At 43.4% G+C, this 21055-nt stretch overlaps 1 protein-coding gene across 2 annotated transcripts in view; it reads right to left on the minus strand.

The window, feature by feature from the left end:
• The window catches only part of CDH8 (cadherin 8), a 248532-nt gene that overhangs the window by 127536 nt on the left and 99941 nt on the right, over positions 1-21055 (minus strand). For both annotated transcript variants that reach the window (XM_056862985.1, XM_056862986.1), the window contains exon 3: positions 14704-14823. In XM_056862985.1, the coding sequence (XP_056718963.1) occupies positions 14704-14823 (120 nt within the window). The remainder of the gene's footprint in view (positions 1-14703; positions 14824-21055) is intronic.

Consider the following 21055-nt stretch of genomic DNA (forward strand, 5'->3'; position numbering starts at 1 on the left):
CTTTCTTCCTATCAGCTTTCTATCAGCAACTTAGAGAGTGATATTTTCTTTTATGATTCTTTCTTTCTTTCTTTCTTTCTTTCTTTCTTTCTTTCTTTCTTTCTTTCTTTCTTTCTTTCTTTCTTTCTTTCTTTCTTTCTTTCTTTAGCTTTACAGATGATACTCGGTTCTATCTGATTACAGATTGCAAAGTTCTGGTCTAATATGCTCCATTTAATAAGCAGGCCTCCCCATTATGTGCTAGCTTCATGTTCAGATGAGTCTCGTGGTATGCGGTCTCAATTGCACGACTGTGCAACCACGCAGCGGCTGCGCTCGGATGTAACCGAGGGCATTGCTTGAAGGTAATGAGATTGCCAGAATGACCTTGCTTGTCTACTTGGGTTAATGTAAATAAAATGTAATCCCGAAGAAACCAGTTCACTCTCTCAGGGAAGTACTAATGAAGGAAAATAAAGTTTACTAGGCTTCTTAAGAATCAAGGAATGCATCAACACCATTTTTATTCCACCTTTCCTCCAAGGAGCTCAGAGCAGCATACATGGATCTCTCGGCCAGCATGGTGTAAGGCGGTGGAGTCTAATCTGGAGAACTAGGTTTCATTCCCCACTCCTCCACATGAGAGGCGGATGGTAATCTGGTGAACCGGGTGGGTTTCCCCACTCTAGGGTTGCCAACCTCCAGTTAATAGCTGGAGATCTCCTGCTATTACAACTGATCTCCAGCCGATAGAGATCTGTTCACCTGGAGAAAATGGCCACTTTGGAAGGTGGACTCTATGGCATTGAAGTCCCTCCCCTCCCCAAACCCTGCCCTCCCCAGGCTCCACCCCAAAAACCTCCTGCCAGTGGTAAAGACCTGGCAACCCTACCCCACTCCTACACATTAAGCCAGCTGAGTGACCTTGGGCTAGTCACAGTTCTCAGAGCTCTCTCAGCCTCACCTGCCTCGCAAGGTGTCTGTTGTGGGGAGGGGAAGGGAAGGAGATTGTAAACCGGTTTGATTCTCCTTAAAAGGTAGAGAAAATCAGCATATAAAAACAGCTCCTCTTCTTCCTCTTCCTCCATTTATCCTTGCAACGACCCTATAAAGTAAGTTAATCAGAGTGAGGGAGTGTTGCCCCCAGGTCTCCCAACAAGCTGCCATAGCAGATAGGAATTTGAACCTAGGTCTCCCAGATCTTAAGTCAACACTCATTAAACACTCTCTGTTTAATACCTCACCCACAAACAAGAAGAGAGAGGAGGAGAGTCCAGGAGCCTAAGGAAATGAGGAGATCTTGTAACAAACAGTATATTTCTATTTATTACATCTGTATCAAGAGGGTACCATGTATCATAGAACACACTCCTTACTATGTGTGTGTGTAAAGTGCCATCAAGTCACAGCTGATTTATGGTGACCCCTTATGGGGTTTTCAAGGCAAGATATGAACAGAGGTGGTTTGCCGTTGCCTGCCTCTGCATAGCAACCCTGGCATTCCTCAGTGGTCTCCCATCCAAATGCTAACTATGCCTGACCCTGATTAGATCAGGGTAAACCATGCTGCCTTTCCTCCCTACTCTTCATTATACTAAATTCCAAAAAGCGGCATAGGAGTTAAATTATTGTCGCAAGTGTATATGTAGCATAAATAAGTCAAATGCAACTGAGGGGGGGGGCACATTTTGGGGGTTTTCTGCCCTGCCTACATTACAGAACAAGGTGTCACTTTAGATAATGTGGCATAATGATCACTGTCGTTGCAATAATGACTGGGGTGATGGAATACCTATCCTAGCCAAAGCTGAAAAATGAGACCTGTTTCTCAGCAACTTCCAGCAACTAACCTCAGGGGGAGAAAGTGCAGTGGGGACTGGAAGTCAGTGAGTTATTAGAGAATAAACACAATTTGCATGCCTTTATAAATAATATTAGAAAGCCAACTTATCAACAACCAACGCAGGGAGAAAAAAATTAAGTTATAGCCTCATCCCGATCTGGCAGGCAATACTCATGATTTATGGCAGTTATAATCATTAAGTCCACTGTAAGAGACATCACTAATTTGGTATCACTGAATAGTAAATTTATCCTGTTTGACAAGCTGTTCGTTTCCAGTTTTCATTTTTTTCCCCAAAAAAGTTTTTTTTTTTGGCTTTTCTGATTAATGGAACAACAGTGGAGCAGAGTGTTAAGCTGCAGTACTGCAGTCAAAAGCTCTGCTCACGACCTGAGTTCGATCCCGACGGAAGTCAGTTTTAGGTAGCTGGCTCAAGGTTGACTGAGCCTTCCATCCTTCCGAGGTCGGTCAAATGAGGACCCAGCTTGCTGGGGGTAAAGGGAAGATGAGTGGGGAAGGCCCTGGCAAACCACCCCGCAAACAAAGTCTGCCTTGGAAATGTAGGGATGTGAAGTCACCCCATGGGTCAGGAATGACCCGGTGCTTGCACAGGGGACCTTTACCTTTACCTTTTGGTAGTGCTAACCCTCATCAGTGTTTGAAACCACATAGAGAGAAGAAAAAGGATTATGTCTAGCATGAAAATATCTGACAAGCTCATTTATTTGAAAACAGCACAGGCAGAAGGGTAGGCAAACTCATTGCGATGTTTCAAGGGCACCAGGGACATTTGTTAAAAAATTCTCATCCCTGTGGCTTCCCCTTTTGCTCCTCTTCTTGCAAAACAAATTCAGGATTCTATACTTTTTGCCATTTCTTTCCCCCCCCCCCACAAAATATTGTATTTACCCAAAAGATAACACTGAATGTAAGATGATCACCCCAAGGGTATACATAAAGGTTTTTTGTTACTGTGCATTGCATGTGAATTGAATGAATGAATGAATTTATTTTTACAGCATTAGCCAGAACACCACAGCCATGTTACCAACCTAAAGGAAGTAAAATAATATCTTTGTCTGGGAAATATCAAAAGTTTAAACAATTTAAAATTAAAAGGATTAAAAAAATTAAAACCACATGTTTATTGTATGTGAATTGAATACAACCTCTTCTTTTTCTTGAAGATACTTATGTGTGGAGGGGGGACGATGACAAACAAACAAAAACCCTTGGGTTGTATCCAACCAGCTTTTCTACAGATGAGAAAGGAGGAATCCCCTTTGACCACCCAAAAAAGGCTATGTTGCGGATCATGGGACCTCCGTGTACAAAAATACTCTGTACATTTGAAAGGAAGACTAGAGGTTGGATCCAGAGACGGTAGTAAAGAGGGCAATTGGAATAGACTGAGTGAAAAAGTGATCTGGATCCAACCTCTAGTCTTCCTTTCAAATGAACAGAGTTATCTGTGTCTTTCAAGATAATCTGTGGTAGTTTTATGCATGGTTAGTCTGTCCCTGGTTCATCCCTCTCTTGCCTCACACCTTTATATCCCAATATTGGAAAACCTTATGCATGGGTGTTGCTTGTTGTGAAGAAAGTCCTGGGAGTCTTAGGAGCACATGCAGAAATCAGGAAGAGCCTGAGTCCCGTCCCTTTAAACGCCACATTGTCATTGGCAGTAGTGTTTTCTCGGACCCAAATGTCACCCCGCCTCCTCCCCTCTCCCCTCTGCCTTCCCCCGTGAGTGGCCATTTCACAACCCTTCTCCCAAAACGGAGGACATAACTGCATCCACAAAAGTAAAAGGGGGAGATGCTTCGTTGTACAGGCTAGAATAGATGGTATAGAGGGAAATTCTCCATGTGTCCCTGTGAATTGTACAAAATAAAAAGGGGGGTGTTATTCTCTGTTAGACACACACACTTGCTGAAACTCACTAAAAAAGAAGTCTCCTTTTCTGGGGGCCCTAGCCACATTTAATTTTTTTTAAAAAAAACCATCCTGCTGTAATATTGATATATTATCAAATCACCCAAAATACTAAGCAACATTTCAGAGAGAGCCAATGGAGCCTAGGATTGTGCACTTGCTCCCCCCACCGCCCCGTGGGTAAGTCATTGCCCAAATGTGGTGGGGAGAGAAAATGTGTGATCCTAGCCTCTGCGATTTTGCTTAGTGTTTTGGGTGATTTGATGATATATTGATAGTACATTAAAGCAGCAGAAAAAACAACAACAACAACATGGTGAGGGGGCCCAAAGAAGGAGCTAACTATAGTCACCTCCATCTCTGATGGCTTCCTGGAACATTGCAGGGATGGGGTAGGGTGGCTGAAGGCTGGCTGAAGGAGGAGTTGGAGGAGGTCTTGGGGAATGGGGGCATGTTGGGACATGGGAAGACTGGAGTGTTTTGAGAGTGGAATTGATGGCATTATACCCCACTGAGGTCCTGCACCTTACCAAACCAACCCCCAGGCTCCACCCCCAAATTTCCAGGACTTTCCCAACCTGGACTTGGCAATTCTAGGGAGTCTATTTAGCCACTTTGGGGACAGGGATTGGCAAACACTCCTCTGCTTGAATCATAATTTGATCAAAGATTTTGAGCTGCACCCTCAAACACCTGGAAAATGTTTGTGTGTGTGTGTGTGTGTGTGTGTGTGTGTGTGTGTGTGTGTTTAACTTGGCACTCAGAATTATTCTGAATCGCACTGCACATGTTCTGCAGGTGTGCATTCTTGAGCTATTGCCTGGGAACCAGAATTCAATCCAGAAAGTTCTGAGCATGTGCTGGCATGAAGAATGTGGTAGACTGCAGAGCTGCAGAAGTATGACATGCACTCAAGATGGAGTTTATTTTAAAATATGCATGACCACACACAGTGACTCTGGCTATGGTTGCCAACCTCCAGGTACTAGCTGGAGATCTCCTGCTATTACAGCTGATCTTCAGATGATAGAGATCTGTTCTCTTGGAGAAAATAGCCGCTTTGGCAATTGGACTCTATGGCACTGAAGTCCCTCCCCTCCCCAAACCCCACCCTCCTCAGGCTCTGCCCCCAAAACCTCCCGCCAGTGGTGAAGAGGGACCTGGCAACCCTAACTCTGGTGCATGTCATGCAAGCAATACATGGTGTAGTGGTTGAGTAGGATCACAGAGACCCAGGTTCAAATGTTTATGTTTAGCCTGAAGAGGAGAAGACTCAGAGGGGATGTGATAACCATCTTCAAGTACGTGAAGGGCTGTCATATTGGTGATGGTGCCGAGTTGTTTTCTGTTGCCCCAGAAAGTCATACCAGAACCAACGGGATGAAATTAAATCAAAAGAATTTCTGTCTTGACATTAGGAAGAAATTTCTAACAGTTAGAGTGGTTCCTCAGTGGAACAGACTTCCTCGAGAGGTGGTAAGTGCTCCTTCCCTGGAGGTTTTTAAGCAGAGGCTAGATGGCCATCTTTCAGCAATGCTGATTCTATGATACTGGGCAGTTCATGGGAGGGAGGGCATCTTGGCCATCCTCTAGGCATGGAGTAGAGGTCACTGGGGGTGTGGGGGGAGGTAGTTGTGAGTTTCCTGCATTGTGCAGGGGGTAGGACTAGATGACCCTAGTGGTTCCTTCCAACTCTATGATTCTATAAATCCCTAGTCTGCTATGAGGGTTTGAATGGGTGACCTAGGGCCAGCTACTCTCTCTCAGCCTAACCTTCCATGCAGGGATTTGGTTGTGTGAGGATAAAATGGAGGAGAGCACAATGATGTTGTAAGACACTTTGAGTCCCCATTAGGGGGAAAAAGTTGGGTATAAATGCCTAAAATAAAATACTTTGTGGGCATGCATCAATCGGGGGTAACTGATCAGCCTGAAAGCTATCAACTGCACAGACAAACAAAAACAAATAATAGAAACACTGCTTGGTTTGGATTCTGACCAGACCTTCAGTGGGGTGCATAACACAACATGGAGTAGATATTGTGAGCAGGATAGAAATGGTTTTGGGATATATTCATTGTGGGAAGCATCACTGTTTAAAAACTGCACCTTAATGTCTGCTTAGGAACTGCACCTGAATGTCTGCTGAGCAGATACCATAGAGATCACAGCAGATACCATGGAGTCTTGCAGAAAAAAATGTGGACTCTTTTTAGGCCTAGTAGGACAGGAAGAATGATTGTGGGGATGTTTGGAGGGAATTGTCACATTTGGGGAACTGAGTGGATATTGATTAGAAGTGAGTACTGCTTCTTTGATGTATGAGTCCATGAATTGTCCCCAAGGCAGTTCATGCATCTCTGGTTCATGATTAAGATGCAATTGCAAAACAGCCTCCATTAGAATGAAGAGGTGTGGAATGTGAGAAGGACTATGAGATACACAAAAAAGGGGTTTTATACACACACACACACACACACTTAATCAATCATGTATGTTTAGTTTTATACAAATCTAAATCAGTCCATATTTTAGTTTATTTTATTATTTTATTTAAGTTGGGCTTGGGGCAGCTTCCAACAATCATTAAATATAATACAATACAAAATGGGTTAAAAAAACACAGAATTAAAACAATTTTACAAATTAAGTTAAAATATATCAATATCTTTTATATTGTCATAGTGACTCTCTTACTCTCTTACTTATGTCATGGTGACTTACTATCTCATCATCATCATTTCCCTAATGAATGAACTGACCTTGTCTTTGACCTATATTGTTTTTTCAGTTTCCCAGTATCCTTTCTTCTTCTTTTGGATACTGCTAATTTAGCTTTGCTTGGCTAGAAGCCACCAGCCATCAAGTTCAAGGAAGCAGGAGAGAGTCATTCCATCACTTAACACAACACAACAGAGTGCCATTCTCATAAATTCAGGCTTTATTTAGTTCACAGCTACCTTGCGGCTGACAGCTGCTGGCTGCCTACCTCCTTATAAGTTTCGACTATGGTGAGAGGCACTGGGAGACAAGCCAAGCACTCTTACGGTGCTGTCCTGAGCAAACCAGCACCCTTCTAAGCCCACTGACATTAACAGAAGGGTATCACTGTTCTTAGATGGACACTCTCATTGGTCATTCCATATCCAAGCATGTCCTGCAGTCCACAATAGATTACCCAGCCCCACGGTTAGGCAAGGGCAGCCAGGAGTCCTGCACCTAGAACGTTTTTGACCTTCTCACTGGTTGTAAATGTCACTCAATATTTGTAATGCTTAGTCACACTCAGGAGAATTTTCACCTTTTTATATAAATATCCCCCCCCCTTCTGTGGTAGGCCATTGTGCACACTGAGTAAGCTCTTCGGAAATGCTTCTCACATGCTGGTAGCATCTTTAACCCCCCAATAATAACCATTTGCAATGCAGAAAGTGAACTCTTTGTTTGGTAGGTAAGAAATCTCCACCCCGGTTTTTCTACAACTCTGTTCACTGCTAATTGGCTATTCCCCCTCCTTCTTTCTAAAATGTCAGCTGTTTATCAAGGTGACTTATCAAGGTGAGCTCTGCCAGCTCCTGAAAAATCAATGACAACAGAAACTCCTATGTGCATATTCCCAAAGGGACACCAAGTGATATATGTGCAATGGAAGTGACCGCCTGAGGTTATGGTAAGGGTGCTAGGTCTCCCACTTCAGCAGGAGACACCCTGCCTCCCACTGGCCCATCTTACCATCGATCAGCTGAGATGTGGAAGAGAAATGGGGGGAAATGGGGCAATTGGCAGTGCAGGCAATGCAATGATGTCACTTCCAGTGCAACTGGATGTCATTGCTTTGCTGGCAACTGATGTCATTGCTTTGCTGATGTCATTGCTTTGCTGGCAACTGATGTCATTGCTCTGCTGGCAACGTCACTACATCACCTGCAAGGGCCCCCACCTGGCTGGTGTGTTTCTCGCCAGTTGCTAGCCTCATGCTGGCAACCCGAGGCTATGGGGTTAGAGGCTCTGACCCAATGAATCCCATGAAGTGGAGAGAAAGGTAAATTTTGTGGAGAATCTCTGAAAGCCAAGAGCCCAACATTTCTGAGTTGACATTGTCCAGTGACATTGTTCATATGCTTTTTGTTGAAATTTCCTCCACTGTTAAAGCACTAAAACTCCTTGTTGTTATTCCCTTTTCCTACATGTCATTAAAATGTGTTTTAAATTTGCCAAAGAAGGTTGTTAGTGATTCAAACGACTGCCTTGTGACCTTCTCAAGATAGTAATATCCTTATGGTCCTTATGGCCCGGGGTGGGTCCAAAGATTCGCACAGGAAACTTCTACTAGAAGCTATCCAATTCTATTATTGTCAAGGCTGAGATATCTTTCAGTCTGGCATTCCCTTACCCGTTCCACCTGTTCTCCAAAACAGCAGTGCTACCACTCAGACTGCTGAGTTCCCAAAGGTGCTCCGAGAATCCTGTATCATTTACATGTTTTATGCATGCCAACCTCCAGAAGGTTTAATTTACAATGCCACAAACGGCTGGAAACCCTAGCGACATTTGATCTATTACTCTTGGCTTTCCAACAACTGTGCACAAAAACCCATCAAAAGTGTCCATGATGCATGTGAGATATTATCATATGTACTTCTTGCAAATGTGCAGATGATGAAGCAATCCTATTGCATATTTCTTTCCCCCAGCTGTTTTTTTAAAATGTGTGTTCTCTACAGCAAGGATTTTTTTTTTTTACTCATCTGTTGCATACAGCTTAATATTAGGGGTTTAGATCACCTTCTTTGTGAAGACAGACTGATTTCTATACCATAAAACCTTTCAAAGAAGACTTGTTTGCATCACGTCAAATTATTATTATTATTATGTTTTAAGGTAGAATAATATAGAGATACACAAAGACTAAGATGTGGTGTTGGATGCAACCAGCTTTTTTGCCATTGATAAAGGAAGGAAGGAAGGAAGGAAGGAAGGAAGGAAGGAAGGAAGGAAGGAAGGAAGGAAGGAAGGAAGGAAGGAAGGAAGGAAGGGAGGGAGGGAGGGAGGGAGGAAGGGAGGAAGGAAGGAAGGGAGGGAGGGAGGGAGGGAGGGAGGAAGGAAGGGAGGGAGGGAGGGAGGGAGGGGCGGAGGGAGGGACGGAGGGAGGACCTAGTCTGACCACCAAAGAAGAGGCTATTCTGGGGATCATGAGATCTGCATGGACAAAAGCTATTTGGGTTAGTGGCTGAAGCAAGGAGAAGAATTGGGAGGGGCTGTGACTCAGTGGTAGAGCATCTGCTTGGCACACAGAAGGTCCCAGGTTCAATCCCTGGCATCTCCAGTTAATGATGTGAAAGACCTCTGCCTGCGACCCTGGAGAGTAGACAATACTGACTCTGATGGACCAAGGGTCTGATTCAGTAGAAGGCAGCTTCATGTGTTCATGAGACTGAGTGGAAAATAATTAGAATAGAATCAAAGAATCATAGAGTTGGAAGGGACCACCAGGGTCATCAAGTCCAACCCCCTGCACAATGAAGGAAATTCACAACTACCTCCCGCCCACACCTAGTGACCAGAAGATGACCAAGATGCCCTCCCTCTCATCATCTGCCTAAGGTCACAGAATCAGCATTGCTGACAGATGGCCATCTAACCTCTTCTTAAAAACCTCCAGGGAAGGAGAGCTTGCCATCTCCAGAGGAAGCCTGTTCCACTGAGGAACCGCTCTAACTGTTAGAAAATTCTTTTTAATGTCTAGACGGAAACTCTTTTGATTTAATTTAAACCCGTTGGTTCTGGTCCGACCTTCTGGGGCAGCAGAAAACAACTCGGCACCATCCTCAATATGACAGCCCCTCAAGTACTTGAACATGGTTATCATATCCCCTCTCAGTCTTCTCCCCTCTCAGTCTTCTCCTCTTCAGGCTAAACATACCCAGCTCCTTCAACCTTTCCTCATAGGACTTGGTCTCCAGACTCCTCACCATCTTTGTTGCCCTCCTCTGGACACGTTCCAGCTTGTCTATATCTTTTTTAAATTGTGGTGCCCAAAAATGAACACAGTACTCTAGCTGAGGTATAACCAGAGTGGATTAAAGTGATACCATCACTTCGCATGATCTGGACACTATACTTCTGTTAATGCAGCCCAAGACTGCATTTGCCTTTTTAGCTACCGCATCACGCTGCTGACTCATGTTCAGTGTTTGGTCTACTAAGACCCCAAGATCCTTTTCACACACACTACTGCTCAGACAAGTCTCCCCCATCCTATAATTATGCATTTGACTTTTCCTACCTAAATGCAGAACTTTACATTTGTCTTTTTTGAAGTGCATATTATTAGTTCTAGCCCACTTCTCCAGCCTGTCAAGATGATCCTGCATCTTGGCTCTGTCTTCTACCGTATTTGCTACCCCTCCCAATTTAGTATCATCTGCAAATTTAATAAGCATCCCCTCTATTCCTTCATCCAAATCGTTTATAAAGATGTTGAACAACACAGGGCCCAGCACAGATCCCTGAGGCTGGGTATGATGTGTAAGAATGTACACACAACCCATAGGAGTCATGTGGAATGTCCACTGCCATCCTCACTGTAATGTGGATCTGGGATGCTGAGAAGTTCAATATGATCACCAGTTGAAGTCGCCATCACTGAACTCATGATGGTTCTACCCAGAAATGTTGACAGTCAGAAACACTGGCAGCAATACAAAACCAGTCTGGTGGTGAAGAGTGATATCAAGTCATAGCTGTCTTATGGCGACCCCGTAGGGTTTTCAAAGGCAAGAAATATTCAGAGGTGGTTTGCCATTGGCTGCCTTTGTGTAGCGACTCTGGACCCCTTTGGTGGTCTCCCATCCAAATATTAACCAGGGCTGACCCTGCTTAGCTTTTGAGATCTGACAAGACTGGGGTAGCCTGGGCCATCCAGGTCAGGGCCAGTCTACTCAGAAGGAAATCCCATGTCTTACAATAGGTTTTTCTCTTAGGAAACTGTCCTTAGCATTTCAATCACTTCCTCCTAGTGTATCCTGAATTGAAATTAAATGTTTACTAATATTCTGTTAAGTTAAACATAATTAAACACACATTTGGTGTCTTTTGTCTTCATTGTGGGATGCGGGAACAAGCTGTGGTTTGTGAATTCAGACATTATAACAAATCACAGTCAGTACAAGTTGTGGTTACCAAACCAGCCACAAACCCCAGGTTGAAATTTTGGTTTGATGTCAATCCAACAAACATTAGTTTTTGGACCTCCACATGCAGACTTCACAACTAACGGGATAGATTAAACCACAATTCTAAAAACACAATTTTATTCAAGGAATGCAACCAAAGACATGCGGTAAAGTCTCAATATGAGATTCGCCTATTTTTCACACTGCTAACAATTAAAGCGGAATTACTTGATTGCCCCTCACCACCACCAAGTGAAAGCAATTAATAAATTGTGTTTTTGAAACATGAGATGTTTCCCACAACAATTTCACAACCGTTTGCTTTCATTTGGAAAGGTCAAAGTTTTCCACTTCAATACTTCCCTTTATACTTTTTCAGAGCCTTTAAGAATGCAACGACCAAAATCTAATTTATCAGAGGCGTTTGGAAAACATCTCCAATACTGAAACAGCAGATTCCACCACAGAAAATAAACACACACACAGAGAGAGAAATATTAGGGTTACGTCATGCAGGTATGTCATGAGAGCCTGTTAAATATTTTAAGTTTTCAGTTGACATCAACAAATAGACAGGTTAAGACGCATGCAAAAAAAAAAATAGTGCCCGGGAAAGTTTTCCAGAGGGGAGACACCATCACAGAAAGGCCCAGTCCTTAATAACAACCTATCTTGTTTAAACATAGGGCGAAAACGCATGGTCGCTTTATCCTCCTTTAATCCCTGTTTCAGCCAGGATTCAGCCAGGATCGAACGCCTGCGTTTCGCCTAATGTGCGTTCGATCCTGGCTAAAACAAGGATTAAAGGAGGATAAAACGACCATGCGTTTTCGCCCATAGACTCTTTCCCATCAGGTTGAACTGACCTGAAGTAAATACAGTTAATTTGGATAATTAATTATGAGTAAGAGAGGATTCAGTGACAGAGATTCAAAATAAATTCCAGCTTAGCAGAATGTTAAGTACGCCATCAGACAGAGACAAAGCAAGAGAGACAGAGTTGTTGTAAATATACCTGCACACTCACTCTGTCAACCAAATGTTTCTGAATACCTCTAAAGAAACACAGAAACAGCTCAGACATTCTAATAATTGGTTCTATGTGGAAACGTGCCAATAATCTCCAGTGGTCAAGTGGAACCCAGGAACATGACGCTGTTTTCCACTGAGTCAGACAATTGGTCTATCCAAGTCAGCATTGCCTATTCTGGATGGGAGCAGCTCTCCAGAGTCTCAGACAGAGGTCATTCACACCACCTTTCAACTGGAGATGCCAGGGATTGAACCTGGGAAAGGGTTGCCAGGTCCCTCTTTGCCACCGCTGGGAGGTTTTTGGGGCAGAGCCTGAGGAGGGTGGGGTTTGGGGAGGGGAGGGACTTCAATGCCATAGAGTCCAATTGCCAAAGAGGCCATTTTCTCCAGATGGGCTGATCTCTATCAGCTGGAGATCAGTTGTAATAGCAGGATATCTCCATCTAGTACCTGAAGGTTGGCAACCCTAACCTGGGACTTCCTGCATGCAAATGGATACTTTACCACTGAGCCATGCTCCCTCCCATAAGTTTCAAAACTGAGGGAGAAGAAGCATACACAGAGTCAATACCAACTGGGATCAAGTGCAGAAAGCAACTGAGGATGAGAAGTGGACATGAGCAGGTAGGTCATGAGAGCCTGTTAAATATTTTAAGTTTTCAGTTGACATCAACAAATAGACAGGTTAAGATGCACGCAAAAAAAAATAGTGACCGGGAAAGTTTTCCAGAGGGGAGACACCAGCACAAAAAGGCCCAGTCCTTAATAACAACCCATCTTGTTTAAACATAGAGTCTTTCCCTTTATACTTTACCACTGAGTTAGTAAAAAAGGTAAAGGTAAAGGTCTTCTGTGCAAGCACTAAGTCATTCCTGACCTATGGGGTGACATCACATCTCGACGTTTACTAGGCAGACTTTGTTTACGGGGTGGTTTGCCAGTGCCTTCCCCAGTCATCTTCCCTTTACCCCCAGCAAGCTGGGTACTCGCTTTACTGACCTTGGAAGGATGGAAGGCTGAGTCAACCTTGAGCCGGCTACCTGAAACCAACTTCCGTTGGGATCGAACTCAGGTGGTGAGCAGAGCTTGGACTGCAGTACTGCAGCTTACCACTCTGTGCCATGGGACTCTTGGTACTGAGTTAGTACAGACACCTTATACCTTTTCAGTCGCTATAATCACACATACTGGAAGCCTAACAATTAGGTGTTATGGGGGCATACACAATCCTCCTAAAATGTGCTGTCACCTCGTTGTGTGCTTGAGGTACTGCACATGATTAATATGTCTGTACAGCTGAGTCCAAGTGAATAGACCACTGAATTTCTCAGGGTTTGCATTCATGTGTACTGAGTATTGTATATGCAAGGTAAATGCACATGTTCACACAAAATGGTGCCTGGATATATCGAGAGGACCGCAAGTAGTGTTCAGTCTTGTTATGGACAGTTGTTGGATTCCTGATATTCATGCCTGCAACTCATGAAAGGGTGAGCATGTGAATCATGCAAGGGTTAACATTTAGAAGGAACTGAAGCTGTGTATGTGGGGATGGCCATATAGAGACCCTAGAACATATGTTGTCATACTGTTCTCATTGGGATGATTTGAGGCGGAAATATTTAGGGCAATTTTTACTTTATAAATTTATCTCTCCCTGCAAAGCTCAATTCTGTGGAAGAAGAGTTAGTTTTTATGTGCCAACTTCCTCTATCACTTAAGGAAGAAACAAACCAGCTTACAATCACCTTCCCTTCCCCTCCCCACAACAGACACCCTGTGAGGTAGGTGGGGCTGAGAGAGTGTGACTAGCCCAAGGTCACCCAGCTGGCTTCATGTGTAGGAGTGGGGAAACAAATCCAGTTCACCAGATTAGCCTCCGCCGCTCATGTGGAGGAGCGGGAAATCAAACCCAGTTCTCCAGATCAGACTCCACCGCTCCAAACCACCGCTCTAAACCACTACACCATGCTGGCTCTCTCTCAAAAAAAAAAAAATTGGCCCAGATAAAAGAATTACATTATTAGTGGCTAAATTTTTGAGGGTGGTAATTAAATGTAAAAAGGGTTAATTTGGGGGATTACATTAGTATGATGCTGCTTGTGTAGGGTTGCCAGACTCCTGGTACTAGCTGGAGATCTCCTGCTATTACAACTGATCTCCAGCCGATAGAGATCAGTTCACCTGGATTAAAATGGCTGCTTTGGCAACTGGACTCTATGGCATTGAAGTCCCTCCCCTCCTCAAACCCCGCCCTCCTCAGGCTCCACACCAAAAACCTCCCGCCAGTGGCGAAGAGGGGCCTGGCAACCCTATGTCTGTGGCCTTTTGGCTGTTTAAGCAATATCATTTAAGTAAGTAAGAAGAAACTGAATGAAAACATTAGCAAAAATTAAGTTTGACTTCTGTGTGGAAGGTGTACACACAAGCTATTTAAATGGTCTGAACGTTTCTACTGGCAACTGTGAGCTTTAGACAAGGCCTTTCCTGCTATATTGGTCTCAGTTGCCTCAACAGCATTAGCAAACAGACTCCTTTCCTTTGTACTTTGTCGAGCCGCTTCCTGCAGCAGTGGGAAATGAGTCAGATACTTATGCGCTACAGATTGACTAATGTTGACAGCCCCCGACCTACGCATTATGTTTAAAGGCAGCCAGCGAAGCAGCATTCAAGACAAGGTGTTTTTTTCCCCTCTCACATCACACAACCTGGGGAAAGGAGATGCTTGGGAGCACTCACCTGTATGCGGTTCCACGGAAAAGTAAGGCTGCCCCTCCAAGATGCTATACACCAGCTTGGCACTGTTTCCGTAAACCGGATCATCTGCGTCAGTGGCTGTCACTTTAGTAACATAAGTACCTAATGAAAACAGAAAGAAAAATACTCAGCGAAGTCTATGAGCTGTTTAGGAGGAATTTCCTTGCTACTACACTCTCTCCGCCCTGACCTGGATAGACCAGGCTAGTGTGAATTCATTAGATTTCAGAAGCTGAGCAGGGTCAGCCGTGGTCAGTATTTGGATGGAGACCGCTGAGGAATACCAGGGTCACAATGCAGAGGCAGGCAATGGCCGACCACCTCTGAACATCTCTTGCCTTGAAAACCCTCTTGCCTTGAAAACATTATGCCAACCCCCCCGCCCACCACCACCAACACAACTTTCTTTATTTTGTCTCTGCTCCCTCCATCTTGTTATCTGAGATGTGTGTCCCTAACAAGTCTGGCTGGTACAGAACAAAAAAGGCAAAGATTGGATTGGAGGAAATTGATCCACACCTGAATTAATCTAGCTGTCTAGGAGTGATCAGGCAGCATTTGGAACAAGGATCTGCAGCCCAAACACTGGTTCTGGCTAGTCTTTTATTAGGAAGCAACAGACACAAAGTCTCACGATAAGCAATAAATATGGACCCTGAACAATTAGTGTCCTTCAGTCCAATATATGTCTTTGTCTGTCACTCCTTTCACAAACTGATTATTCCAGCACCAAACCTATCTTTCCAATAGACCTGAACTGAAAGGTTTCGTTTTATTTTTCAAGAGCCACAATTGGTTGCATGCTGAGCCACCCATGGCTTTACAGGCACCAGTTGCAATTCCTTGCTTTGGAAGATCCTGGGAAGGCGAAACCTGACTCAGAAATCACCATTCAGATCATTTACACCATTGAAGGACCCCAATCTTATCACTCGGGTCTCTGCCACAAAAGACCCTTGCCATCAGTAACATGTCCGAATACCACCATGGACGAATGTATTACCTAACCTGGGAGGCCTCCTCCATTCCATTTTCTGCCCTTGTCTTCTTAATGTACCTCAGTGGGTCACCTTAGTTTCCCACACCTGGCTTCTGACTCTGCCCAAAGCCAGACTGCAAGGAGCCTTTTCTTTTATGGCCCCACTTGTTGCCTTATCACAGGGGACAGATTTCTTCCCTCAAATGCTTACCCTAAGTAGGGTCATTGACCTCAAAGTGGGGTTCGCCCAGAATTATAAGTGATACCCAGACTACAGAGATCAGTTCCACTGAAGGAAATGGTGGCATTGTAGGGTGGACATTATAGTATACTGTAGATTGGAGGAGAAACAGAAGTCTCAGAGTAACATCACATCCCTGCTGAACTCGCTCTCATACACTCATGAGATTATGTTAATTTTCCCTCACATCTAGGATTCCCAGTTCTGGGTTGAGAAATGCCTGGAGATTTTGAGAATGGAGCATCAGGAGGGACTTCAATGGGGCATAATGACACAATCCACCATCCAAAGTGGCCATTTTCTCCAGGTGAACTGATCTCTGTAGTCTGGTGATCAGTTACAATTCTGGGAGATGTCCAGCCACCACCTGGAGGTTGGTAACCTTACTCACACCCCACACATTCAGATATTTACTCCTCAATTCCTAGAGAATTGGAGGACTTGTCTCCCAAACACGATGAGAGGCAAGCCTATAATTCCACTCCTATTTGTACATTGAATTGCCCAAAGTTCTCCAAAAGGAAAATCAGGACAATGTATTTTTATCAGGAGTGATATATAGGAGTGGGATGGGTCCTTCCATTGAGGAATACTTCTTCCACCAATTGAAGGTGCCTTCTTCCAGTTAAAAATAAAATAAAAATCACATGGCGAATATCTGGTAGGTTCAACCAGAAAAGGGGAATGAACCTTTGGAGAACAGGGGACAGTGGAGTGACAAAACAAAAGCACAAAAACAACAATCAAAATTTCAGGTGACTCAAAACATCCTTCTAGGGGACTTCCATTCTCAGTTCCTGGGAGTTTGTGGGGTGGGGTACAGAGAAGGGAAGCATAGTTCAGTTTACAACATCACTTCTGAGTGGGATTTTCCCAAAACTCTATTGCAATGCCAACTGACCTTACACTCCCCCCCCAACACACGCATTTTCCTCCCACCATTCATTCAAGCAACAGCGGTGGCCGGGAGATGGCAGCAGGAAGTTTCTCGCTATTCTGAGTAAGCTGACAACTCTACATCCGTTGCTCATACCACCAAGCAGAAATATACCATCAGGGAGAAACTTCTGGGAAAGAAGAAACTTGTGAAATAGCTATATTGTTTGAAGTACCTTTGCAAAAAGTGGGAACAAAGCTACCTATTAGAATTATGTAGACTTCAAGCCTTTGCAAAGGACTCATATCAAAGGGGCAGAAAACTCCAGATGAATAATACAATATAATATATTGCATTTAAGTTTTGCAACAGCACATTTCAAAGAACCAGACGATGCCTAGAAAATCTATGGTTTAAAAGTGATATATTTTCTTCCTTTGATTTCCAGCTACAATCATAGCTGGAAGTGGCTGTTGCCAGAATCTGAGTATCACCTATTGTCTCTGAAATGACTTTGCTGTTCCCAGTTTCTCATTCACTTTGCATTATCCATCCTTCTAAAAATGCCACCAAAAAAAGCCCACACACCATTCTACCTTATCAGACCACTCTTGAGCTTCTGATTGCACAGAAAGCTAAATCAAATCAAACTCAAATGCTCTCTCCTGGCCTCGCTGCAGGCTCATCCTTTTCGATTTGCATGTTAGAAAATGAATGATGACGTTAATTAACAAAATTCCAATGCAATAAAGGCAACGGGCAGAGAGAAGGGCAAAGTGAAGGGTTATGTCCTTAGAGTAATGAAGCGTGCTTAGAGTAGGGAAAACTCCATACAGGTATGTATAGGCCAGTACTGAGACATGCTATCCATACAGCATTTCCAGTAAAAAAAAAAAAAAAAAACTTTATTCCCCCCTTCCAGCTTCGGATAGTGCCAACCACTGTAATAGCAAATTGTTAAGCAAACAAACAAACAAACAAAACGAAGAAGAAGAAGAAGAAGAAGAAGAAGAAGAAGAAGAAGAAGAAGAAGAGTGATACTCTAGATTGCTGTCCGAACCAAATGATGTCCCTTCCGGTTTCATGCCGGAAGTGATGTCATGCATTGGTGTGACAGCAATTCCCTTGATCCAGTCCCCCAATTTCTTCTGCCAGTGGGGGGCAGGCAACTTTTCTAACAAGTTCTCTGGAGAGGTGGCAGAGCGGTGTTCTAAATAAATAAAATAAAATAAACTCATCAGTGTATCTCACACTAATCATAATATTGTTATAGCACTTTCAACCTCTGGATTATATTGTTGCAAACACTCCAACAACTTTGCAGAGGAGGAAAGTTTCATTATTCCCCATATTGCAGAAGGGGAGCTAAAAGAGTATCATAGACCATCTGATCAGTTAATTTGAAATATCTCATAGCCACTAAATTTGATCAGCTCTCACAACAGACATGCAACAATTAAAAATAACATGTGTTCATATTGGACAGTGACCCCAATGAAATTTAGCCAATTTCTCATTGATTTTAGTTGTTCCTCTAGCCAACCAAAAACAGGTATATTTCACTTTTAGATGTCAAATTCAGTCCCAAGATATGGCCATACTTTACCATTGATGCCAGAGCATCAAGGTTGGGAAATGCATCTTATTCTAAAATACTGCAATATTCTGGCTCAGTTTCCATTTCTGATTTTTCTTCAATCTTCCCTTTTAGGGAAAACTAGGAATGAGCAAATATTCCCACTTACATTTCTTTTTTTGTACTTGTTTCTATCCCCCCCCCCCCAATGAGTTCTGTTTACTACTTTTCACTGTTTCTTTTGTGGATTTGTTGGTACTTGTGTATGTGTTACAAGGTTTTTCCATTCAACTTATACAGTGTTTATATGCACAGTGTACTCTGTGTGCATAATATGCATGTTACATTGAAAAAAACATGTTTTATGGGAAATTCATTGCAAGTAAACAGAAAATAGCACATACGTAAAGAATCACAGGTTCAACGCACAGAAGGGGAAAGGGAATTTATACAGATATTTTTAGGCTGAAACAGCAGGGATGAGAGAATTAAAATCATCCCTAAAAGGGGGGGGGGGGATAAGAAAAGGAACTCTTCATATAAGTGCTATCCAGCCAAGTTTTATTGTATTCTCCAATGTTCTTGTATCAGAAGTCCTTATTTCAATTTTACAGATGGGAGACCAAGGCTGGTACAGATTAACTCACCCAAAGCCTCATATGGAGGTCCTTACCTAGATGGGACAGCATCCATGGGTCCAACCCATGGACGCCACCACCATTTTAAAGAGATTTAGAAAGGTTGCAAGGGCATGATCATGATTGGACCTGCAGCGTTGCAGGCTGAGGTGTATCCCCTTTCATGATGACTCCCCAGATGGTTGTTTGTTTTGCTGTGCTGCTGAGTACCTGGGGCCAGGCTCTGGAGCCTGGAGCCTGGAATTAGGTAAACATTTCATAGAAATCACAATAGAAATAAAAGAGACAACTCAATTCAAATGTAAATAATATTGTAATCTTGATGGCTGTCAGATATATCTTCAATAACAGACAGTACTCCCCTCCCCACCATGAGGTTTTTCTTGTTCCCATTTAGCAGAGGGGGGGAATGCTATCCTTATTCCAAGCGACTGCTGATTCTTTGCTTTGACTTTCTAAAGATTCTCATTTCAGTGTATCCATTACGGATTCTTCATGCTCCAGCATGGATACCAAAGATGGAATTTGAACCCTGGGAGCATGAGCTCAAATGAAGCTCCATCCGCTCATCAGAACCTGAAATCTGACCTCTTATGCACTCAGTAGGCATCAAAATGGCTTTCTTGTCAAGCCCAACCTCAGTGTGGTGCAGGAGTTAAGAGTGTTGGATTAGGGCAATGGAGAACTAACCAGGTTCAGGTAGCTTACCAGGTGACATTGGGCCAGGCTCCAGGCATTGTCTCTTGGAGTATCCAATGGAACTAGTAAAGAGGAACCATCATGGATGCTACTCTTGGGCTTCTTAGAGGAAGAATGCATTAAAAATCAACTTTCTTTCATTCGTATCAGCATTGCTCTGTTACACCTACCTTCCCATATTGCCACCTGGCCATTTCTTACCTTTATCCATTAATTTTCCTAGAACCACTAAAATTGTATCAGGAATGGAGTGTCCATTTCTTTGTTGCAACAACTGAAGTACATCTGCATTCTCAAGCAGAGATAACATTATCTGCTTTCCCAGTTTTTAAAACCATAAGGAATACCCTCTCAAATCAGACCAATTATGCAACCAGTCCAACATCTCTTGTTCTCACATAGTAGTTAATCAGAGGTCCCCAGGAAACCCATGAGCATGGTAACAGCCAATAGCCTGTTTTCGCTCATAGAACCATAGAACTGGAAGGGGCCACCAGCGTCATTTAGTCCAACCTCCTACATAATGCAGGAAATTCACAACTACCTTCCCCACATCCCCAGTGACCCCCTACTCCATGCCCAGAAGATGGGGGGGGGGAATCCTCCAGGATCCCTGACCAATTTGGCCTGGAGAAAAATTGTTTCCAGATCCCAAAGTGGTGATTGGCATTACCCTGGGCATGTAAGAAAGGGCCATGAGAGCCAAACACTGACACAACCCTCCTGCCCTCCCTCTCATGATCTACCTAACTTCACAAAATCAGCATTGCTGACAGATGGCAATGTAGCCTCTCCTTAAAAACTTCCAAAGAAGGACAGCATACAACCTCCCGAGGAAGCCTATTCCACTGAGGAACCACTCTAACTGTCAGAAAGTTCTTCTTAATGTTTAGCTGAAAACTCTTTTGATTTAATTTCAACCCTCTGGTTCTGGTCCAACCTTCTGGGGCAACAGAAAACAACTCCGCACCATCCTCTTTATGACAGCTTGCATAGACAAAATCTGTGTGAGACTGGAGCCTTAGTAAAGAGAGGAATTAGGTGAGATTGACTGAGAAAACCAGCTGGATCCAACCCAAATATATTCCATGACAGTCTAGGCTCTTTGTAAAGCCATTTAAGCTAGCATCATCACCATGTCTCAGACAGTGAAAACCAGTTGATATGAGCATATGTCATTAAAAAAAAAAATTGGAACAAATTCATAGCAATGTTGTTTACAAGTGTCATTGCTTTTAAAATTCAGTTGTTCTGAAGAATGAAACTGCCAAGAAGAATGCCTGTTTGTTGTTGATTTTGGACTGAGTTTCCTTCTCCCTCACAG

The sequence above is a fragment of the Euleptes europaea genome, chromosome 17 (genome assembly GCF_029931775.1).
Source record: "Euleptes europaea isolate rEulEur1 chromosome 17, rEulEur1.hap1, whole genome shotgun sequence".
Classification (NCBI taxonomy): domain Eukaryota; kingdom Metazoa; phylum Chordata; class Lepidosauria; order Squamata; family Sphaerodactylidae; genus Euleptes; species Euleptes europaea.